The following is a 25,793-nucleotide window of genomic DNA, read 5'->3' as shown; positions in this document are numbered from 1 at the left end:
TTTTCCTTAACAAAATACTAGTAGTTTACTTGACGGCCTAAAATAAATACCTGTTGGCGGCTACTAACAAATTTTTAGACATCAAATAGCCAATGCAGGCCCCACCCGTACTCAGACTAGGATAGACCATGTTAGTAAGTAAAGCGGCTCAACTCACTTTACACGTTTTGTGCACTCAAGAAGATAAAATAGCGAAAATGAAGTTTTTATACTATTATATTATTGCAACTACAATAAAGAGACAAATTTATTTTTAAACACCAGAATCAGCAAAAACAAACTGTTTCTGCTAACACTTCTCTTGAAAAACCAATCAAGAGCTTCTTCTTCCACTTCATATTTCACTGATCCAAAAAAGAGTAGGGAGGTTTAGTTCAGTTCCACATATGCATAATTATTACTTTTTCAATCTGAAAAGTTAAGCAAAATAAGATTAAAAAACCTTAGGGGAATGTTTGGAAGGCAATTATGGGCAGTAGAATATATATTGGCAATAATTTGCAATGAGAAACTAAACTTAGATTTCAATAATTTATAAGAATATGCATGAAGCTCAGACTTCGAGTTAAAAATGAGGGACTAAAAAATTTTGCAAAGACAAAGTGATAATGTCGAATGGTTAAATTTCTTGCCAAGTAGAAGATGATGGAACGATCCCTTAAAACCCAATAACGAAAGTTTCAAAAGGGGACTGAATCGGCTACTATGGCACGAAGGATCTTTTTCTTCAAAGAGATTTGATTCAGCGCATACCGTAATAATTTTAGCAGCAGTAGTTCATCCAGCAGGATTCATACTCCTGGCTCATCCTGTATACCGATTGCCACCACTTGGCTTGCTAGCTCTTGTACTGGATCACTGCCAGAAGGAACATCTCTAGCATCTGTACTCACTGGCCAAGTCATTGGAAGTACCAAGTCCCTACAGCAGATGACAATGTGATATGTGGCTAATTAATAGAAATTCACACCTCGTTTCATTTTTACAACAAAATGATTTGGGAAAGAAAAGGTCGTTCTCTCTTCTAACATGTTGTACACCAACACAAATAAATGTAATAAACCAATTCAAAATAGAGGTAAAATGTTGGTTGAAGAATTTCTGAAGCAGAACTAGAAGTCGCATACCCTTCAACGTGCTTGCACAAGCATTGGCTCATATAATCAACTGTATACTCCCCGAATGCTGAATCAAATTTCTTGGCCAATTCTGATATCTCATAACTTGGCAAAATGTCCAAAACTTTGATAACTTGAATGTCACTTGAATTTTCCCGAAGAATGTCAATGGTCCAAATCAATTTCAATAGCCTGTTGACATCATATAATTCCAACAGTTGGGAAGCAGCACTATCCATGTTACTGAGAATTTCAGGTTTGTGCAGATGACGCCATCCGTCTGATAGCTTCTCCAAAAGAGAAATCACCTCTTTACAGATATTGATGCCTTGAATATTGGACATGGATTTCAAGAATTCATCACTAAAACAAACCTATCATAGGAAAAGCCGAGGTATGGTTAGTTACATCTTGTTTATTATACAGTCCATCCAATTTTATCTAGTTCTGTATACCAAACTTGCACTTGCACTTGCACTTGCACTTGCACTATAGATGTTATAAATACTAATAGAAAGAAACTACTTTGTGCTATTTACCGATGAGAAATTTATTTCATCGAAAGAACTAGTTCGATTCATTGTAGTATGTTACTGAAAGAAAATTAAATTATTTATGCCCATTTGATATACTGTGTCCCTTTTTGAGAATTATAAATTCTAATTCTATTCCACCAAAAGCAATCAATTCAAAGAAAGAAAAAATAAACCTTCGAGAACATACAAAATTTATATAGGTTCGCTTCAATATAAGATTACATCATCTCCCGCCTTGCAGTAATTCACTATGATTAGAAAAGGTTTGCAAGAAAAAATCGCACGCCTATCTTTTCTTATCTCTCTCTCTCCTTTATGATGATAATAATAAAGTCTAAAGACAGATACCTATGTTTAAGATGAATATAGGCAAATTCAAATTTTACAAGGACTCCAATCCCTTAATGTATGACCGACAATAATTAGGCTACACAACTCAACATCCCTATCAGTGGCTTAAAAGATTTGAACATCATACTACCTTAAATCAAAGAATAGCAATATCTGTTGAGATAAATAGCAGTGTACCTTCCACTTTGCCTTTTGGAACAGAGAGGACTTCATATCAAACAACAAATTGACCTGGCCAAGCTCAACCAAGGCACAAACAATTGCTTGTTTCAAATTGTTGTCCTCAAAAGCATCATAAAAACAACCCCGATTCTTGGAATCCAGAACTAATTCTTTCCAAACTGATTCCTTATTTAGTAAAGTTGCACTATTGCCCAATATCCAAAGGCAGTACCTGTAGAAAGAGCAATTTTATAAGGCATTAAGGTATTGAATTACTATAGAAACCAATACGGGAAGCTAATGGTCAGTCACACTATTTTCTGCTTTGTAAATAATACCTGGCTCGAGTCAGAGCAACATTTGCTCGTTGACAATCAAAAAGAAAACCAATATTTCCTTTATCATTGCTCCGGACAGTAGAGATTAATATAACATCTTCTTCACCACCTTGAAAACCGTCAATAGAGTTAACATTTACTGAAAAATCTTCGTCAGCATCTGTGCTATACGTCTTTCCCAGTTTTTGCTGAATTGCAAAAACTTGTGTTTTATATGGTGACAAGCAACCAACACGCACCTTTTTCTTAGAGGCAATAGATTCTGAGAAAAGTATAACTAGTAAGAATTCAAATACAGAGCAAAATTGGCACTTAGATTGTGGCTAATAATCCCCTTCCAGTGTAACTGGGCTTGGGACCATTGGAGTGCAAGAAAATGTATATTTTGGAGTTTGAAAAGCAAGGCAATTCAACTATTCCAAAAGATGTTGGAATTATTCATTTCAAGTAAGTATCTTGACCAAGAAAATGATTATGAATGCTGCGAAATAATTCAAGTACCTTTATAGAGGTTGGATACAATCTCAGCAATAACAGAGACCTCGACCATATTTTTCTTACTATACCTATCATCAGATTCCTCTTTCCCACTGGTCACGTCAATGAACGAGTAGGAGCCAAAGATGTTTCCTTCGAGGCAGTGCCTTACATAGGTTTGTTCCTTGACATTTGGACCGTCCCTAATCTGTTTGCCATAGAACTTCGTGTTCGGGAATAAGCTTATTGAGGGATGCATTCTATACTGAACATCAAGAAGGTGCTTGCTGCGTCCTAATATCACAAGCCTCTCAAATAAACTCCTCCCAAAATCAGCCTTCTTACATATCTGTCAATACAAAACAAGATATCATTGACAGTAAAAATATTTCTAAATATTTAATAATTAATGAAAGAACTAAGAAAGGTTTTAAAACCTCGCTTTGAACCATTGCTGGAAGTTGTTTCTCATCTCCAACGAGTACTGCATGGCGAAGACCAGGGAGCTGTAGAGGAATAGCAGATTCACATTCCTTTAGTTGTGCAGCTTCGTCAATTATCAACAATTCAAATGGTGCCAGTTCTCCACTTTTCAATTTCGCTGAACTCGAAACAGTACAGAAAACTAAGCATGCGCGTGCTAGACAAAAATCCCGAATTTCATAATATTCAGTGAAATCTGGTAGAGAGAATGTTCCTAGAAGGAATTTCATCTTTTGAAGGCACTTAGATCTGATTTCTCCTGCTCCATTTAGGACTTGTCTCAAATCTTCATTTAGGATTGAATTTCTTAAAGTTTGAAGCATATCAAGAACTCTATCAATGTTCTTTACTACTTCCAAATTAAGAAAGGAAGTAGGCAAATGGTTGCACAAGCCTTTAGCACAAAACATTATCTGCGTTACTAATGAATCAAATTTCTTTCTAATTAACTCCTCAAATGTCCATCTAGTATCACCTTCGTTGCTTGCTTTTTCTTTGTTTTTCTCATTCTTATCCTTTCTTTTGTCGTCCTTCATATTCTCTCCTTTATTTGATCTTTCCTTTTTGTTTTCCCTCAAGGTATGGATGGTTTCCATCATAAGTTTCTTCTTTATTGTGCCTTTCTTGTTTTCACAGCTCATCTCTGTCGCTTCATTTTCGCTACCACTCTGTTTCTCTTTTCTAAACTGTTCCTTTTCTTCCTTAATCTTCTGCTTCTCATTGTCATCATCTTCGCGGGTATCACCATCACCACCACCACCACCACCATTGTCCTTTACTTTTTCTTGTATCAAATATTGTTGATATTGCTCGTCAGGATCTTCAAGCAAGCCTATAATTGATACTATACTTGCTCTCCACCCAAAAAGTGGATCACAACACCAATGCAGAATAGAAATACGATAGTCGAGAAATACATTATAAAGATCTTCATTGTCGTCAATCTTCATTCGTTCCCCATTACCAAATAAAACTATGTCTCCCAATCCATATGTATTTTCTAATAATTTATCACTTAGCAAACTCAGTAACTTTGTTGCAACTCCTATGACAGCTACATTGGTTGGTGCACAAGTTAATGTCCGGCATTTCATCCTCAACAGGGCAAACAATAACGATGAAATTGTTTTTGTTTTTCCGGTTCCCGGGGGACCCCATATCAGCTTCACATCATTTCGATGATGACATTCTCTTGTAACAATACAATTTAAGATAGCTGCTACTTGTGAATCATTCATGCCAAAACTGCCAATCGATTCCCTTAACGTAGATTCATGAGTAATTGATTCCTCAACGGAACAAACAGTACAAGTTTCTTCAAACTACATACAATAGAAAAGTGCAGTCAGAAATGAATTAATCAAAACTGGATAAATATAATTCAAGTTAGAGATTATGTCCGCTAGAACTTACTGATGGATTGACTCTCAGCACCGACTTAATGATCTTCATGTTTTCTCCTATCTGGTTTGGATTCAATGCTTGCCATATTCGGATATTTGTCGTCAAGTTTATAAGATAAACAGCAAAAAGTTCGTCCCTGTCCTGCATATCAAACACGATAGGCTTCGAAGAAATGACTGAAAATTTAGTAGAATCGTCATCTTTGGTGCTGTAAAGTACAGCTAAATTATAAGGCCTTCTGTACAAATCATCAATATATTTTGGTCTCACATCCGTCAAGGCAATTAAATCTCCAACCTCTGGTTCATATACTCCTTTGTCTTCCTCACTTTCACTCTTTCCTTTCAGTGTCATGGTATAGAACAAATCTTTGGGAGGTCTGAAATCTTTGTTAGGGTTGACATCAAATATTTCACGTGCAGGTGGACGACTCTTAGAAGTAAAACTTGACCGCAGACCAGCATGTGTTTCTTCTATAAGAGGGTAGTTGAATGACCGGAGATAGTGTTTTTCTGAATAGAATGTCTCCGGAATTCGCTCAACCTGTCAAGATAAAATGTTTGAAGACACATAACCGTATTACGGATTATGTGATAATAAATTAATACTGCGTTAGAAATTGGTTATTTAATTATGTTCTACTCTGGGAGTAAAACATCAAAGTGTATGTACTGTAGGAATTTGTTCAAATATTAAATGTAATCTTTATACCGAAACTCTGTCCAAATTTTCATTTATATAAATTGTGTTTTGATCACGCTCTTGCGGGTTAAAACTGGTCAAACAAATATATAAAAAATCAACCCTTACATAACCTTTTTTATAAGTCGTCTCCAACACGTACTTACTTGAAAATGAGAAAGGAATGTTAAAACTTAAAACTAAAGTTGGATAAATGGTGAAAATTTTGGAAAAAGTCGCATCCCATATTCGAAGATGACAACCGCTTTAAGTAGCCGGAGTTTATGACTTGGAACTTGAAATGAGTGGACCCATACGTTAGTGATTTAGGGCTAAAACTCCCCCACTATCGACCGTGCTGGCCACCGGTCATGGGCTCAGGATAAGCTCAAGTTGATGTATATTATTTGGACAAGAAATAATTATATAAATTTCATTTATTTGTTACTATCCAAATCCTCGCAGGAGATGATGGATGCGGATTTTCTTTTGAATTGCCATTATTTCCTTACAGCGTGTCATTGGCTAAACTTACTTGATTGGAATCATTACAATAGGTGTTTTATCATCTCTTAATTAATAAAATTTCGAAATTGAGGATCGTGAGACTCGCCCAACCTAGTAAGGGGCTTGAATCGGTATTTTGTTTAGGGATGCAACTCTATCTTTCTTTTTTGTTTCATATCTATACTTTCGGATATAAAAAAGTGAAAGTGGTGTGTTTCATGAAACTCAGGAAATTTGGACAAAACCTACTTGGAGCCCTAATTAGGGTCTCCTTGAGTTCCTTTTATAAAATGAAAAAGAAAGGGTGTCCCATACTCCATTACAATTATAGGTAGAGGGTTTTCAATTAATTCTTTTGAAGTGCTCAAAGTCGGCTAAGGTTAAGGTTCAATGCTTTTTGGTTGCTTCTTTGTCCCTCGTCACCCTAAGAGAGGACGGAGTTTGCTTTCTTTCCTACGCGAGTGAAGTTGTAAGGTGGAATGCTTTCCCGCTTTCAAAAAATGGGCTTTGCCTTGAGGTCTTAGATTCCTTATAGTAAGCCCGGTAAACTTCTTGAATTTAAAAAAATAAAAATAAATAATAATAATAATATATATAGATGTGAGGTTAGCTCAACTGAAACGAAGGCTCAAAGGGTATACCAGTGGTGGATCATTGTGAACCATTTGCTTCCAAAAGAAAGTTCACCTTTCTTTGAAGAATATAGCAAGCTCTTAACAGCGATTGAGTATATAGATCACTTTACAAAGGGTGATGCTACCATATTGAGCTGTTCTTGGAGAAGCATATCAATATATCCGAGAGGACTGGGTTGAGCCAACCTATGGTCTACCGGTTGTTATGCCTTTTTCATAGCCTTAAGCAAGCAGACGAGCTTTCTTACTAATGCTAGTGATATGCAGGACAAACATCATTATAAGTTGTCCAAGTTGCCTATTGGACAAGGACACTAACATATGAAAACTACAAGTCATAATTCAAACATAGCTCGTACAAAGTGAGAAACGGTTTCCATGAAAGAGTCTTCCCACGGTACTGCAACATGGAACAGCGAAAATCCCTCCTTGAAGTCTAACCTACCTACAGGATACTCCACCAGTAACTCATCATCCATCCTAAGATCACTGCCTCGATTGTTGCTCCTCTCTTCTTTTGCTTTCTTCTCCCGAGGGAGAGGGGAATTGGTTTATAAGCTAAATGACAATCATTGCCGTCTCGTCCTCTAAATGTAGTAACATCAAAGTTGATCACGAGATATGCGATGAAGCTTCTCTCGTCAAAGCCGGGGGTTAAACCGCCTTCATTTTTGCCTGTTTGATCGTAGGATATGCGATTAAGCTTTCGGTACTACATCCCATTAGTTCAACTTGTGACAGGTGTACAAGAAAGAAGAATGTGTATCTCACTACCGATGTCGTCAAGATCGTGTACAAGCACCTCTAGAATAGCAAGACCCTCGGACGATAAAGAGATGTTATTTAGATCGAGGGACCAGAAGCTATTTCACTAAAATCATGGGAGAGTTGGTTATAACCACTTTAGATCCATAAGATATTGAACTTTAAAATGACTTAAATTGAAGGTCACGATTATTTATCAAAATGAATATATCAGATTAATGAGTACGAGGAATGTTCCCGTGATAAAAATAAGTTTTTCTTCATGAAATTTCTATTCAAGCAATAAGAGTTCAAGTAAATTAAAAAGGAGAGGATTGCAGGAACAAACCTTATTCCTGTAAAGGTCCTTGTTCATCACATCACCTATAGACCAAGAAAACACCACATCGATCAATCCTCGACCTTCAATTTCTTTGATATTTTTCTCTACAATGCTCATCATCTCTCTCTCTCTCTCTCTCTCTCTCTAATCTAAAGCAAATGTCACAAATGATTGAATTTCCGGGATCAAATGAGCCGGTTACTTTGCTTTTAAGTTACCAATCCCCAATGGAGACTGGGTAAAGCTTAAAAGAAAAATGAAATTTCCCCACAAATTAAAGAACAAACAGCAAAAGGTGTACGTACGAACTTTGTAATGCTCATGAAGCAAAGAAAAGAATAGAGAGAGCAATTTATATTGACGAAGTAAAGCGAGAGGAATCAAGTTGACGAAGACTTCAGGAGTCAATTCAAACAGTACACTTCTTTAATCGGAGGTGTCTGTCGACTATATATAGTGTTAAAGAAGAAAAAAATCTTGTTCCGTCCAAGTTAACTCTCTCCACCCGTCCGTCCATGCTAAACTATTCAAGGAAGAAGATAAACAATATTTCAATGGAGAAATATAAGTTATTGTCATAGTTTGGTGCTAACTAAAAAGTGAGAAGAGACAATTTTTACGCGATGGAAGAATGAAATTGAAGAGGAACTGAGGAAAACAGTACAAAGACTATAATTTTAACCCTTTTTTCTTTTTTCCTTGAAAAAATGATGTAGTATTGAAAGCATTATTTTAGCTTAAAGAAATTATTTAACATTTTTTTCCCTTTTAGTTTGCACAAAGTAATTATATCTCAATAGTATTTTGTCCAAAATTTGGAGTAGAAACGGGAGGTTAAAACCAAATCAATTTGTAAAATATTGATTTGGGTGACCGTTTGGTTCAAGTTTTAGATATTGTTAAGTCGATATAAAAGGTTTAGTTTGCAAATAGTTCAAAAACCCACCTAAACAAATCTCTACACCCCAACCATAAGCCATATTTTTAAGGTTTTCTGAATTTATCGTTTGATAAATAAATAAATAATCATGGAATTCACTTTTTAAAAAGCCTCATTTTGTTAAATTGTGGAACTTAATTGTTGTTATTGTGCGAAGTCAATAAACGTATCAACCTTCACGATGAGGTTGTCGTGTGGTGAACAGAGGCAGGATGGAGTCCCAAACCAAAATTTCATTAAGTATAATTTTAGGTACGTGTGTCCTTGTAAATTTTGATTTAGGAATTTTTGTGTCCTTGTAAAATTAGGGTTTGTCCTAATATGTTTTATAAATAAGGAGTCATCCCTGAATTTTTGTATTACCATAAAAAAGAGATATGCTAGAGAAGATACAATGTATGTTTTTCTTTTGTAAACTTCTTTTCATTATAGTAAATTACCTTAACGGCAAAGATGACATAATCTTATATTGAGGTAAATCTATATAAATCTTGTGTGTTCTCGAGTGTCTATTTTTCTTTTTGCAAATTAATTGCTATCGATGGAATGAAATTAAGATTTTAATTCTCAACATATTTATTAGCATGTTAAAAGTATAAGCACATTCAAATATGCTTTATTTAAGTTTTCAAATTTATTATAAATAAGGTACATTTTTCACTTAGAAATAGTAATACTTAATTTGAATTTTTACGAATGAACTATATTTAAAGGGAGTTATGCAAGTTATGGTAATTTTAGGATCTCGAATTTTTTGAAAGGTTTACCAACTGTATTTCTAATATCATAGAATTGCATGTAATCTGGATAAATTACTTTGGTACAAATAATAATAATAATAATAATAATAATAATAATAATAATAATAATAATAATAAAGAAAATGCCTAGAATTCCATAACAAATTGTGCAACTTCATTACTTTTTTGAAATATTTTTCAAAAAAATTTCTGTCAATATAAAAACTCAACTAATTTGGGATGGAGATTTTGGAAAAGCAGTGTTAGCATACTGCAATTGACACAGCCCACGAATTTTTTTTTTTTTAATTTTGAGACAAGTGCTTTGAATCCAGCATCACAGGTGCTACAACATTAGTTTAAGTAACGTTACGTGATAAACTCAGTAAAATATAAAAATAAGTGACTCATTTAATTGTATATAACATTTAATCCTATGTTAGTGTCGCCTAAATTGATGTTTTAACACCAGTAATGCTAAATAACATTCTCCTGAATACTTTATAATCTTGTCACCAGAGAAATTAAAAATGATAAATAAAAACCCCCCAACATCTTTAATAAGGTATTGAGTGGAAGAAATTTCCACTTCTACTTAAAAAAGTAAAGAAATGTAGCAATCTACTTCCATACATACCAATTCTATGCAGAATTTGGCTTAAAATTCATAAAACATATAGACAACACATCAACATTATAACTTAAAAGCTTGCTGCTTATCCTTCTCATGAGAAAAAGCCAATTTTATTTGAATTTTCCAGTTAAACTACTCTTAAGTCAGCGCCGATGGCTATTTCTCTCACGCCGTGCCTGTTTTCCATGAAAAAAAAGAAAAGAAAAAGAGAAATTGTCATGAAGATCACAAATTTATGGGAAAAAATAAAAAGAAGTTCCATGGTGGAATAATTTGTCCATACACTCACCCGATAACGTCGCTTTGATGTACCTGGTTCGTCCTGCAGACTGACTTTTGCCAGTTGACTTGCTAACTCATGCGTGGGATCACTGCGGGAAGGAGCATTTGTATTCGCGGGCCATGTCATTGGAAGAACCGTGTTCCTGCAGTGGATGACATGAACTAAGCCATTTTGCTGATAAATTTTAGAATTAACTGCATGAATCATTTCTTGTTAGGTAATATTGTCGATACAATGACACGAGAGTATTCTTAACCACAAGAAACCAATTAGTTTTGGCGCAACCTCACACTTCTAACCTGTACTACTGAGGTCTTGTCGACCTAATATTTATGTAAATCACAATCCATTCTTACAAGAACAATAACAAAAAGAGAGGGAATTGTAAAACAAGCAAAGGAAATATGCAATTCTATGGAGGTTCACTCTCAATAGAAGAGCAATGTCCACATTCCTTAGTAAGTTTTCACTATAAGGGAGAATAACAGTGCAAGGTTCTTCTCAAGCCTCACGTATACAGGCAAAAAACCGGCCACTTAAAATTCTTTATAAGTTAAGAACATTGGATGACCCACAAAGTGTTCCAACAGTAAACTGATAAAAATAATCAAGCATCTGGTTCCTAATGACATGCATGACTTGATGACATCTTAGTTTAGCTTTTAAAGCAACACAAATATAAGTTCGTACTATTCCATTTTATTGATTGGCGAAGTTAAAAAAAAAAAAGAAATCACATACCCTTCAAGTTGCTTGCACATGCAACGGCTCATATAATTAAACGTATTGTTCCCAAATTGCTCGTCAAGTTTTTTGGCGAATGTTAAAACCTTAGAACTTGGCAAAATATCCAAAATTTTGATAACTTGAATGTCATTCAAATTATCCCTGAGAATATCTACAGTCCAAATCAATTTGTATGGCTCCTTGACGTCATATAGTTCCAAGAATTGAGAAGAAGCACCATCCAAGTTGTTGAGAATTTCATGTTTGTGCAGCTGACGCCAGCCACTTGATAGCTTCTCCAGAAGAGAAAGTGCTTCTTTACGAATGTCTATGTGCTGAATTTTAGACATGGATCTTGAGAATTCATCAGTGAAACAAACCTATCATAAACAAAGCCGGTGCATTATCAGTAAGTTTAACAAACTAGACTCCTATGCATATATTGGACAAATAAAAAGCTTTAGGTATTATAAATACTAACAGCAAAGCAATTCCTTTACACTATTTAAGGATGTAATTTCTCTCTTCGAACAAACTAATTTAGTTAGTTGTAGTCTGTTTCTGACAGAAAAACAACTACGATATGTTCGTTTGAAGTTGTCTGTCCCTATGCATGCTTCATTGATTTAAACTCCACAATACCATGAAAATGAAGAACAAAAGGTTAAAGGGTAAGTAACTTTTGCCAGTATATGAGAGTAAGATATTTGGACACATATACCAGGGTGAATCTTTGCTACGCACTACAAGACATGATCAGACAGAATAATAAACAAGATTTTAGAATTATTCTTTATTAATACTGATTGGTGCCATCCGATCCTCTTCACTAAATAGGCTAGAAATGTGTACTTGAATCCAAGTTATAGGTTACAAGATATGAAGTAGATTGTCATCATTTTTTTATAAGTAACAAAAAAAAGCATATCAGTAGAGATAAATAGCAGCATACCTTCCACTTTGCCATTTGAAACAACGAGGAGTTTGTGTCAAATAACAAATTAAGCTCGCCAAGCTCAACCAAGGCACTAGTAATTGCTTGATTCATATTTTTGTCCTCGAAAGCATTATAAAAGCAACCCCGATTCTTGGAATCTTGAACTAAGCGCTTCCAAACAGAGCCACTCTTTAGTAAAGTTGAACTATTGCCCAATATCCAGAGGCAGTACCTACAGAAAGAGACATTTTTGTATTTAAATAAGATTTTTTACATGCAATAGTTTCTGCTATATAAATAATACCTTGCTCGAGTCAAAGCCACATTTGCTCTTTGACAATTAGAAAGAAAACCCACTGATCCATTCCCATTGCATCTAACAGTAGACATTATTATGACATCTTCCTCACCACCTTGAAAACCATCAACAGAGCGAATATTTACTGAAAACAGTTCGTCTGCATCTGTGCTATATGTCTTACCAAGTTTCTGCTGAATTGCAGAAACTTGTGCTTTGTACGGTGATAAGCAACCAACCCGAACCTTTTGCTTTGAGGAAAGGGATTCTGTGAAAAGGTATACTATGAGAAACAATTAGAATAAACCAAAAAGTGATTCTATCACGTTCCTTACAAAGTTTGTTTAACAATACTTGTTGAGATTAACTGGTAGATAGCCACAGTTACCTTTATGGAGGTTAGATACAATTTCTGCAATAACAAACACTTCGACCATGTTTCTCGTACTATGCCTGTTATCAAATTGCTCTTTGCCACTGGTCACATCAATGAATGAGTAGGAGCCGAACATATTTCCTTTAAGAAAGCGCCTTCCATAAGCTCTTTCCCTGACATTTGGTCCGTCTTTAATCTGTTTGCAATAGAACTCCTTGTTCGGAAATAAGCTTATTGATGGATGCATCCTGTACTGAACGCCAAGAAGCTGCTTCCTGTGTCCTAATATCACAAGTCTCTCGAATAAACTCCTCCCAAAATCAGCTTTTTCACATATCTGTCAATACCAAACAAAATGTAACTAAGAATGATTATCATTCTAAATTTTAATGACTAGTAAATGAATCAATAAGGATTACAAAACCTTGCTTTGAACCATTGCCGGAAGTTGTTTCTCATCTCCAACAAGTATAGCATGGCGAAGACCTGGGAGCTGTAAGGGGATAGTGGATTCACATTCTTTTAGCTGCGCAGCTTCATCTATGATTACTAATTCAAATGGTGTCATATCCCCACTTCGCAATTTTGCTGAACTCGAGGCAGTACAGAAAATTAAGCGTGCCCATTGTAGACAAAAATTTTTGATTTCATAGTGTTCTGTAAATTGTGGGACAGAGAATCCGTCGCGAAGGAATTTCAGTGTTTCAAGGCACTCTAATCTGGTTATACATAGATTACTGAATTTCGTTCTTCTTTCTGTTTCTCCCTTTCCATTTAAGGCTTGTTTTAAATCTTCATTTGAAACAGAAACGTCATGGATTGAAGTTTTTAGAGCTTTTAACAGTTCAAGAAGTTTAACCATGTTTTTTACTACTTCCAGCTTCATAAAAGAACTCGGCAAATGTGTGTACAAGCCTTCAGCACAAAGCATTACCTGCATTCTTAATGAATCAAATTTCTTGATCATAAATTCCTCAAACGTCCATTGAATAACACCTTCTCCCCTTTCCTTTTCTTTCATTTTTTTGTTCTCATCTTTTCTTTCATCACATTTCAACTGACTTCTTTTTTGCGAAGGCTCTGGTTGCTTTGATTTTTTCTTCTTGTTTTCCCTCAAGGTACACAAGATTTCCTTCATATATTTCTTTCTTAACGTATCTTTCATTTGTCCATTTTCAGTCTCTGTTTCTTTGCCGCCACTCCCTTTCCCTTCTCCAAACCATTTGTTTTGTATCTTGTCTGTCTGATCCTCACTGTCATCATCGCCACTAGCATCACCGTCATCTTTTTCCTGCTTTTGTTTTTCTTTTAACATGTATTGTTGATACTGCTCTTCCGGATCTTCAAGCAAGCTTGTGAGTGATACTATACCAGCCGTCCACCCGGAAAATGGAGCAAAACATCTAGAAAGCACAGATACACGGTAATCTAGAAACACATCATAAAGATCTTCATGGTCATCAATTTTCATTCGTTCGCCATTACCAAATAAAACAACGTCCCCCAGTCCATACGTATCAAATAATAGTGTACCACTTAGCAAACTCAGTAATTTTTTTGCTACTCCTATAACAGCAACATTAGTTGGTGCACAAGTCAATGTCCTACATTTCATCCTCAACAGGGCAAATAATAACGATGAAATTGTTCTTGTTTTCCCAGTTCCCGGAGGACCCCATATTAGTTTCACATCATTTCGATGATGACATTCTCTTGTAACAATACAATTTAAGATAGCAGCTTCCTGTGAATCATCCATTCCTAAAGTGCCAATGGAGTTTCTCAACCTTGATACGTGAATACTCCTATTCTGCTCAGCAGAACATATAGTACAATTTTCTTCTGCCTGCATGCAGTTAATTAATTTGTATAAATTATCGAGCGTGCTTCAATATATAAAGCATGTTTGGTTGTTCAAAGAGTTAGTTAAACTTTAAATCACTTATTTTACCATACAATGTTTTCGGAGTTGCTCTTTTCGCTGACAAAACTTATTTCATTCTAAAAAAGTAACTTGAAAAATAGCCAAAAGTATATAGTCTGATCAGTTATGTAATAATCAAGAAAGAGATAATCTTCATAGATCCTACCTTTGCATTGACTTCCAGCACTGAATCAAATATCTTCATATTTTCGCCAGTCAGGTTTGGATGCAATGCCTGCCATATGCGGATATTTGTTGTCAAGTTTGTAAGATAAACAGCAAAAAGTTTGTCCCTCTTTCCACCCTCTGCTTTCTCAAACACGATAGGCTTCGAAGACAGGATTGGAATCCTGAACGAACCGTCATCTTTCATGCCTTGAACTAAAGCAATAGTATAAGATCTTTTAGGCCTGTCCAGATCATCAACACGTTTCGGTTTTACATCTGTCAAAGCGATTAAATCTCCAACCTCGGGTTCATATGCTTCATCTTTCTCCTTGTCACTCAATTTTCTCAATGTTATGGTGTACAACAAATTATTGGGAAGCCGAAAATCTTTATGCAGATTGACATAAAAAATTTCACATAGAGGTGCATAATTCAGAGATAAAAAATTAGAGCGAAGATCAGCATGTGTTTCTTCGATAAGTGGATTGATGAATGACCGGAAATATTGGTTTGCTGATAAGAATGTCTCCGGAATTCGATCAACCTGTCAACATACAAATTCTTTAGAGAGACTTTGAGAGAAATAAAATCAGGAAAACGATCACATGGAATTGAAATAAAAACGTTCCACTGTGGCAAGAGAACTTTAATTATTGTTCTCTTGCCACCGAGGGCAGGAGATCGTGCCTGAAACATTACAATCTGTTTTACCAAAATGATGTAACTCAAAATGCAAAAGGAGAGGTAAACAAACCTTATTCTTGTAAAGATCCTTGTTCATCACATCACTTATAGACCAAGAAAATACCAAATTTATCAATCCTTGACCTATAGCTTCTTTTTGTTTCTTCTCCACAGCGCCCATCATCTCTCCCTCAACTCTAAATTATCAAATATCACAAAAATCTCATCATGCACGAATTTATACCAGAAGTGATATGATAACTTTGCTATTAAGGTTCCATAGGGGAATGAATGAAGTTCAAAGAAAAAAGGAAACTTCCCTACAAATTAAAAGAACAAACATCAACATAAGTGTACGGACTTTGAAAAAGATACGTGAAATGAGAAAAAAGGAGTAAATTTCTCATTAAGGAAAGCAACAGGTATCTCCTTGACGAGGACTCGAGGAGTCAACTCGTACAAAGATAATGACGTGCAGAGCTTCCCACTAAGTTCCTCTTCGGTAGGAAAGGATTAGGGCATAGTAACGAAGAAAGAAAGAAAAAAAGATTAAATCTCGGTCGTACACCACCCAGTCCCGTCTATATATCAAAGAAGCTCAGTCTCTCTCTCCGTCTCTCGTGTAGCCAAAATTCAGTAGATGCTAAGCAATGCGAGAACATTATTCACATGAAGAAGGGTTGACACACTTTTTGGAATTTAAAAAGTTAAAGAAGTATTGAATGTAAATTTTTTGAGATTCTAAAAGTCACAATGTATTTGATTAAAAAATTTTAATTGTCTTATGAAAGTAAAATACTAAAATAAAATTTCAAAATTTATTTCTCATTAATCACAAGATCTTGAAAGACTTTCACATTAAAAAAATAATTAATATGTAATTTTTTCTTTAAATATTTCTCTTTCCTTTTTCTTTCTACGAACATATATGATTAAAATTTATTTCTTTTATTGATTATACTCTCTCTCTCTCTCTCTCTCTCTCTCTCTCTCGTTGTTTATCTTTATATTCTATGAAAAATTAAACTTGATTCTTATAATTTTTTTTCCTTTTTGATTTTCTTTAAATATCTATTTTTAATTAAATAATAATTTTTTGTAGACTAATATGTAGTTAAATTTAAATATATTAATTTTTTTATTTATTCTTCAAAGGGCTGTGTGTATGTGTGTGTGTGTATATATATATATATGCATATGCATATAAGGTGATAATAGTTGAAAAAATAGAATTGCAATGATCAAATTTGCGTTAGGGAACAATTAATCCCTACTCAAAATATTTCGAAAAAACTACTTAGCTTCTTAATGATGCTAGTAGTAAAAAATTCAATATTCATTATAAACTTTTTAAAATACATGTTTGCAATTCCAATATTTTTTTCAAAAATATTTTCTATTTAGTCAAAGATTTGGATCAAATGAGTTATTCTTGGCACTACTTTCATTGTTCAAATCTATCATTTTCTAGAAAACTCAAGAGGTTTAACAACCATTATTTTTTGCCGAGAAATATTTTTCAAATTTAAAACCTTTCTTATAAAGATGTTAATTCTTTAAAGCAAGTGTTAATAGATTTTACTATTCCTAATACTTTTTGCAATAGAAAGATACATATAAATTCTCTTCCTAATGCTCCTGATTTTCATGAATATTGAGATTAGTCCTATTTAGGCGAAGAAAGAATTACTAGACTATTGTGTTAAAGAAATCCATGATTTACTTGAGAAATGATTAGTTCGTCGAAGTAAATCTCCTTGGAATTGCGATGATTTCTATGTCAATAATTTCCTTGAAATTGAACGAGGTGCTCTTAGACTCGTTATCAATTACGAACCTCTCAATAAAGCTTTTCAATGGATTCGATATCCATTCCCTAAAAAAAGTTCTATTAAACAGGTTACTCAAAGGTTTTATCTTCTCCAAATTTGATATGAAATCTAGTTTCTAGTAGATTCAAATCAAATAAGAAGATAAATAGAAAACTGCTTTCAATGTTTCATTTCTTCAATATGAATGAAATGTCATATCATTCGATCTTAAAAATGCTTTCTCTGAATTTCAAAAAATTATGAATGATATTTTTAACCACTATCAAAATTTTATTATTGTTTACATTGATGATGTTTTAATATATTCTGATAGTTTAGAAAAATACTTTGAGAAAATCATTCATCCTTCTATGATCAATATGGTGTTGAGAAAATCATTCATCCTTCTTCAAAAATGAAAGAGAAATGCTTTCCCTCCCTTTTAAGAAACGATATTTAAAAAAAAAAAAAATTCCTCTCAATCTAATCCTCCTAAATTCTCAAAATGAAAATTTTCAAAAAAAAAATGGAAGAAGAATTTCTAAAACTTCAAATATTACTTGTGGAAAATGTAACAAACAGTTTATTATTCCATTAAATGTCCTATAAAAGGAAAGATTAATAATCTTCAAATGGAAGAAGATGTTAAACTTAAACTTCTTAATTACTCAATTCTAGTTCAGATAAAGAATCTAATTCTGAACTCGAACAAGTTTATCAACATGAAGAAGAATATGATGTTGAGACTAGTTCAAACTCCTCATCTTCTACTTCAGGCCAAGGTAAAGAAGTCGTGGTTGCAAAACCATAAATGTTCTTACTAAAGAAGAAGAACTTATTCAATAAATAATTGAGATTAAAGATCCTCAATTAAAGAGAAATTTCTCTATTCTTCTACTTTCTACTTCAAAAACTTCGGTAACACCATTTAGTATGAAAGATATATTAAACCGGTTTAATACTGAATACATACCTTTAAAATCTCTAGTTCTAAATTATGATTGGAAACTAAGGAGATGAAATCTCAAATTGCGATCCTAGAACGTCAAATGAAAAATGTTCGAATGGAAGTTGTTTTCTTGAAAATTAAAACTTTAGAACAATAATGCATTCCTGATCATGAATTCTCTTTTGAAGATGATACATCTCAAATGATTAATCCCTACAAAATATTTCGAAAAAACTACTGAGCGCTTTATGGTACTAATGGTAAAAAACTCAATATTCATTATAAATTTTCAAGAGCACATTTCAGTAATTTCAATATTTGTTTCAAAAGTATTTTCTATTTAGTCGAAGATTTTGATTAAGAAGTTATTCTTGGCACTTCTTTCATTGTTTAAATCTTTCATCTTCAAGTAGACTCAAAAGGTTTAACAACCACTATTTTGGTCGAGAAATATTTTTCAAATAAATCCTATTTCTTATAAAAAGATGTAAATTCTTTTAAGCAAGCGTCTATTTCAAAAATTATTAATAATATTAATTTTAAGAAAAAGCACGTTCAATTTCTCAAAGAAGAGATTAAATTTCAAAAAATTGAAGAACAATTACAAAATTCTTCAATAAAGAAAAAATTTCATTCTTTCAAAATCAAATTGAAAATGAAATATGTTTTACAATTCCTAATACTTTCTGGAATAGAAAGAGACAGAATAATTCTCTTCCTAATGTTCCTGATTTTCATGAATCAATGATTCATACAAAATTTTGTCCTATTTAGGCGAAGAAAGAATTACTTGACTATTGTGTCATACAACAAAATTCTTTGAGTACTTATTTTTGAAAAATCAATGAGATTTGGTTTTTGAGTAGTTGAAGTATGAGTTATAATAGTCGATCCAGTTTTAATTAAGATGGCTTCATAAAAATCTCTTGATTTTTTTTTATGTTTCTAGGCGTAAAGTGAAAATGAGGGAGAATAAATCTTGAAGGCATTCATTTAGAGATGAATACCTATGTCCCGATGACATTTCCATTTTGAAACCAGGTAATTGGATAGGCTTTTGTAAAATAGTGAAAATCTTTTTGAGGGACTGATCTCTGTTAATTTGCCAGAATTATGTTAAAAAGCCTCTTTGAAATTTGAAGGGTTTGATAGATCGAGAATGTCTTTATTTTAAGTAGGGATTTTTCCAAGTTTTTGGAAAGTATTTTGAGAGCAAAGTAAATTTTTTGAAGCGAAGGGTTGTTTTTTTGAGAGGTAGAAGAATTTTACTTTGTCTTTATTTTAAATATAATCATCCATTGATAATAGGGGAATTGAAGTTATCTTCTTCTTCTTCTTTGAAGAAGAAGATGCCATTGAAACTCACGAAGTCACTTAAGAGGATTTTTATTTTTTATTTTTTTTATAAACTCTCTGGTTAGAAAATCTATGAGAGCATTTGATTTTCCTTAAATATATAGAATTTTAAAATCAAAATAGGATAACATAGCTTGCCATCTTGCAAATACTTGCTTTGAAACAAGATTTTTGACATCTTTTTATAAAATATTTTTTGAAGATTTACTGTTGGTTTTTAAAATATATTTTTTATTGATTAAATCATTTTAAAATTTTGAAATACATAGAACTATTGATAAAATTTATTTTTTGAACATTGAGCAATTTTTTTGAGGGTCAATCCACACTCCTAAGTGGAATCTTACCAATTGTTTTTAATTGGACTCTTTTAAAATCTGCTTTAACACCCTACCAAACACTATGTCTGACGCATCTATCTCAACAATAATAAAGGCTAGAGGGTTGATAGTTGACAGGCATGGAATACTTTTGACTGCAGCTTTAAAGTTCTGAGCAGTTAACGTGTGGTTTGAGCTCCAAGGTAGTGGACGCTTTTGCAATCTTTGAAAAAAAGGAGCACAAAGTAGTTGTATATTTTTTACAAAATCAAATATGTAATTAGCGCAGCCTAAAATGTGCTGCAACTTGTTTTGTCTAGAATTTAATCAGAAAATTTATCTATGAATTCTAGACTTCTTTGAATAGGAGCAAGTGTTCCTAAATGAATGTAATGACTTAAGAACCTTATGCGAGTTTGACAAATAATGAATTTCTTAAATGAAACAGCAAATCCATTATTTTTTATAGCATACATGAATGTATTGAGATATTTAAAATATTTTTATCAGAATATATTAAAACATCATCAATGTAAACAATAATAAAATTTTGATAATGGTTAAAAATATCGTTCATAATTTTTTTAAATTTAGATAGAGCATTTTTAAAACTGAATGACATGACATTTCATTCATATTGAACAAATGAAACATTGAAGGTAGTTTTCTATTTATCTTTTTCTTTGATCTGAATCTACCAGAAACTAGATTTCATATCAAATTTGGAGAAGATAAAATCTTTGAGCAACCCGTTTAACAGAATCCAGTGAAAAGCTTTATTGAGAGGTTTGTAATTGATAATGAGTCTAGGAGCACCTTGTTCCATTTCAGGGAAATTATTGACATAGAAATCGTCGCAATTCCAAGGAGATTTACTTCGACAAACTAATCATTTCTCAAGTAAATCATGGATTTCTTTAACACAACAGTCACGTAATTCTTTATTCATCTGAATAGGATGAGATTTTGTATGAATCATTGATTCATGAAATCAGGAGCATTAGGAAGAGAAATTATGTGTATATTTTTGTTTCAAGAAGTATCAGAAATAGTAGCAAATATTTCATTTTCAATTTTTTTTTTTAAAGAATGAATTTTTTTCTTTATTGAAGAATTTTGTAAGTGTTCTTCAATTTTTTTGAAATTTAATCTCTTCTTTGAGAAATTGAACGTGCTTTTTCTTAAAATTAATATTATTAATAATTTTTGGAATAGACGCCTGCTTTAAAGAATTAACATATTTTATAAGAAAGAGGGTTTATTTGAAAAATATTTCTCGACCAAAATAGTGGTTGTTAAACCTTTTGAGTCTACTTGAAGATGAAAGATTTAACAATGAAAGAAGTGCCAAGAATAACTTCTTAATCAAAATCTTCTACTAAATAGAAAATATTTTTGAAACAAATATTGGAATTGCTGACACGTGCTCTTGAAAATTTATAATGAATATTGAGTTTTTACCACTAGTGCCATAAAGCGCTCAATAGTTTTTTCGAAATATTTTGTAGGGATTAATCATTTGAGATGTATTATCTTCAAAAGAGAATTCATGATCAGAAATCTATTATTGTTCTAAAGTTTTAATTTTCAAGAAAACAACTTCCATTCGAATATTTTTCATTTGACGTTCTAGGATAGCAATTTGAGATTTCATCTCCTTAGTTTCTGATCATAATTCAGAACTAGAGATTTTAAAGGTATGTATTCGGCATTAAAGCAGTTTAATATATCTTTCATACTAAATGGTGTTACTGAAGTTTTTGAAGTAGAAAGTAGAAGAATAGAGAATTTTCTCTTTAATTGAGGATCTTTAATTTTCTCAATTATTTATTGAATAAGTTATTCTTCTTTAGCAAGAACATTTAAGGTTTTGTAACCACGACTTCTTTACCTTGGTCTCAAGTAGAAGATGAGGAGTTTGAACTAGTCTCAACATCATATTCTTCTTCATGTTGATAAACTTGTTCGAGTTCAGAATCAGATTCTTCATCTGAACTAGAATTGAGTAATTAAGAAGTTCAAGTTTAACATCTTCTTCCATTTGAAGATTATTAATCTTTCCTTTCATAGGACATCTATTGGAATAATAACATGTTTGTTACATTTTCCACAGGTAATATTTGAAGTTTTAGAAATTCTTCTTCCATTTTTTATTTTTTATTTTTTTTGAAAAATTTCATTTTGAGAATTTAGGAGGTTTAGATTGAGAGGATTTTTGTTTTTGAAAATATCGTTTCTTAAAAGGGAGAAAAGCATTTCTCTTTCATTTTTGAAGAAGGATGAATGATTTTCTCAACACCATATTGATCACAGAATGATCTGAGTTTTTCGACTTTCAATTCTTTCTTATTTTAATTTTGCTTTGAGTTTGAGATCATTGCATAATGCTAAACCTTCTTTATTAAGGAAATTTATAATTTCGCCATAAGTAAGGAAAGCATAAAGAATATTATCATTTTGATGAAGTTTGATAGAATTTCTCATTATTATTTATTTGATTAAGGTTTTAAATTTTTAATCTTTTTAAAATATTTTTTTATTATATGGTGAAGGGAAGCAAAAGGGGAGGGGGGAATTGTGGAAACTACCACACCGTATGTGAGAATTTCACACAAAGTATAAAAGTTTTAAAATAGAAGTATATAAAAGTTTACGAAAGACTTCCATTAATTCCATACAAATATATAAAAAAAAATCATCAAATCCACATAAATAATCACTTGAAAAAGTTCATCAAAATTTTCAAAAAACCCAATTAAATACACCCTTAAAAGTGTAAATTCTTGATTCCCGAGATTAAGAAAGGAAAGAAAGGATGTTTACCAAATGAGAGAATGAATTTGTAGAATGAATGAGCTCAATGGACACACTTGACCTTAGGTTTTTCCAAAGAAACTTTGATTTAGGGTTAAATTCACCTATGCTTATTGTATTTTATACTTTAGTATCGTCATGATCATCTAAATTGATTTTAATTCATCATGATCGTTATGCTTTATATTTATTGTCACCATGACCACTCAAATTACTTTTGATTTACCATGGTTATCCAACTTCATATAAACGTTTCAGTCAAGTCACTCGATTATTACCATAAAAAAAACGAAAAAAGAAGTACATGCACACCAAAAAATTCACACATAATTATTACCAAAACAAAGAAAAAAGGATAAGAATCAGAAATGAAAGTAAAAAAAATAAAAATACACACACAAAACATGGTAATCATTACAAAAAAATTTTAAAAATTATATGAAAGCAAAAACCCTTCTTCTTTTTTTATCACACACAAATATACAACTGACACACACACAGACACTTACTTTCACATGCCAAAAAAGAAAAAGAAAAAGAAAAGCTCAAATTAGGAACAATTATATAATATAAATCAAACCCAAATCAAGAAAAAATTTACTACGTGTAAAAAAAAAAAAAATTACAAGAAAACTCGTTAACCTTAATTAAAAAATTATATAATATAAATCAGACTCAATCAAGAAAAAATTTGTTTATGCTTTTATACAATTTTTTTTTTCTTTTTGTAATGATTACCTCGTTGTATTTTTAATTCTTTTTTTGTTTCTGCTTTTTTTTTTTTGGTTTTTAATAATTATGTATTATTTTTTAGTTTGTGTGTGTGTGTGTGTGTTTTGTTGGGGTAATAATCAGGTGGTTTGATTGAAATTTATATGAAGTAAGATGACCGTAGTGACTCAAAATCGATTTTAGTTGAAGATGACCGTAGTGAATCAAAATTGATTTTAGTTGTCACGGTGACACTAATATAAAGTACAGTGGTCATGGTGAATCAAAATTAGTTTGAACGGTCATGTGACACTAAGTATAAATTAAAATGGTCGTGGGTGGATTTAAGGACCGCCTTGGCACCACTCGTCATGTTGTCATCTTTAAAATGAGTTGAGTCACTTGAGATTGAATTTAGTAAGGCATGTCTAGTTTTTTAAATTACAAACAAAGGGGTACCTGTACTCAAAATCGACATCGGTGAGTAGGTAGAGAATACACAGGGGTGCAATAGAATTTTTGAGAATTCAAGAGAAGGTCACGACAAGACGAGCCATTTAATATTATGATAGGTGTCAAGTGGGTCGTGTCTCGGTCCTAGTGTAACTGATCATCCTCTAGAACCAACTACTGATCATTGTTTTGGTGAAGGGTAGAATCGAAGTATAGTGTTGAACAAGTAAGTGTAACTGTTGAGTTTTATAGTGGCGAAGAACTCAATAGTTAACTTAGAATAATGGTACTTATGCATAAGTAGTTATATAATGGTTTACTATAGATGAGGTGTCAAAAAAATAGTGTTAAAGATTTTTTTTTTTAATTTTTTTCAAGAAATTTTGATACAATTATTTCTTACCACATCATGTATATGTAAACCATTATGTAAATCTATTATGTACATGTAGCATAGCCTATCATTATGTAAATCTATTATGTACATGTAGCATAACCTATTAACTTAAATATCTATGGTCTAATATGTAATGAAATTATTTCATTTTTCCTCTTTTGTAGTGACTAGTTACTAAGGTGTCCTCAATTCAGATTTTGATGAATTTAAAAAATCTTTCTAAAATTAGGTATCTCCAATTAAAATTTTAATGAAATCTATTAAAATTTAGATGTCCCATACTGAGATTTTAATGAATTTGAATGAAATCCTTTAGATATCTTCAATAACTAGTAGATTTATAAGGTTTTTATTAATTTGAAGAATTTTAAAAGATTTGAATGGTTTTCTAGAAAATACATGTAACAAAATCTTTTAAATTTTACCATTTTTAATGAAGTTTTTAGGAAATTTGTAAAAATTTATGAAATTCATTAGAATTTATAATCTTTTAAAATCAAAAATCTTAGTTGATGACGCTCCTAACTACATCAATTTTTCTTGAAGGTAAATTTGATCCAAAATTTAGATTACAAACTTCAATTTAAAACCAAATTGAACTGCAAAATGACTATTTGGCATTTGGGTGATAAAAAAGGTTTGACTCTAAGGATCCGTTTGATTACAAAGGTGGAATTTGAGTGGAAAGAAAATGAATTTCAGGGAATTGAATTTATGGAAAATTATTTTCTTATGAATTGTAAATTATTATGTTTGATTGATATAATTTTTCACATGGAAAATATTTAAATTTAAGTATTTTTTGATGTCCGTTTGATTTTATTTTATATGAAAATTGTCAATTAAAGGGATATAATTTATTGGTATTGGGAATGAAATTTGTTTTCATTGCCAAAATCCAAAAAAAAAAAATAAGAAAATCATCTATATTTGGGTATTTGTTTGGCTTTGTTTTACATGAAAATTATCAATTAAAGGAAAATATTTTTTTACAATAATTCTTAGATTTGTTTCCATTGCCAAAAAAATAAAAATAAAAAAATACGCTCCAATTCCACAAAATCCAAGAAAAGTGGCACGTGAGTGAAGGAGTAAGAAAATAAATGCTATCAAACAATGCAAAAGTGAAAGTTGGAAAATCAATTCCTAGTTCTATGGGAAAAAAAAATGGTTAATCAAACAGTGCCTAAGAGTATTTCCAAAGGAGACATGAAAATGCCAAATGCACCAAATTTTGCACCCTTTTTCACAAAAATGGTGCAAAGTCAATTTAACCCTTTGTTTTCTTTTGTCAAACAAATTGATTAAAGGAATTTGTATCATTTGTGTTACATATTTTTTAATACAATAAAATATTATTATTATTATTATTATTATTATTATTATTATTATTATTATTATTATTATTACGTGAATTTATAATAAATTTTAGTAATGTAAATAATAATAAATTACTTATTTAGTAATATATGTAGTTGTAAAATAAATAAAGA

The 25,793-nt window shown here is 32.1% G+C and overlaps 2 protein-coding genes across 2 annotated transcripts; both read right to left on the bottom strand.

Annotated features, from left to right (window-relative positions):
- Positions 1 to 189: 189 nt before the first annotated feature.
- LOC111397174 lies at positions 190 to 8,165 on the bottom strand. Its single transcript, XM_023023945.1, has 9 exons — positions 7,786 to 8,165; positions 4,879 to 5,412; positions 3,420 to 4,787; positions 3,007 to 3,331; positions 2,506 to 2,767; positions 2,183 to 2,399; positions 1,128 to 1,492; positions 754 to 921; positions 190 to 344 (listed from the first exon to the last, which is right to left on the bottom strand). The coding sequence occupies exons 1-8, from the start codon at positions 7,897 to 7,899 to the stop codon at positions 792 to 794; spliced, it is 3,315 nt and encodes a 1,104-aa protein (XP_022879713.1). The 5' UTR covers positions 7,900 to 8,165; the 3' UTR covers positions 190 to 344; positions 754 to 791.
- Positions 8,166 to 9,981: 1,816 nt separating this feature from the next.
- Positions 9,982 to 16,112, bottom strand: LOC111397173. The gene is made up of 9 exons (XM_023023943.1): positions 15,560 to 16,112; positions 14,804 to 15,349; positions 13,138 to 14,559; positions 12,726 to 13,050; positions 12,344 to 12,605; positions 12,055 to 12,271; positions 11,118 to 11,482; positions 10,383 to 10,518; positions 9,982 to 10,269 (listed from the first exon to the last, which is right to left on the bottom strand). Exons 1-9 carry the CDS (start codon positions 15,671 to 15,673, stop codon positions 10,237 to 10,239), a joined length of 3,420 nt encoding a protein of 1,139 aa, XP_022879711.1. The 5' UTR covers positions 15,674 to 16,112; the 3' UTR covers positions 9,982 to 10,236.
- Positions 16,113 to 25,793: the final 9,681 nt, after the last annotated feature.

Source organism: Olea europaea, chromosome 7 (assembly GCF_002742605.1).
Source record: "Olea europaea var. sylvestris chromosome 7, O_europaea_v1, whole genome shotgun sequence".
Taxonomy (NCBI): domain Eukaryota; kingdom Viridiplantae; phylum Streptophyta; class Magnoliopsida; order Lamiales; family Oleaceae; genus Olea; species Olea europaea.
The sequence above is the reverse complement of the archived record's forward strand: the minus strand, read 5'-3'. Positions and strand labels throughout refer to the sequence as shown.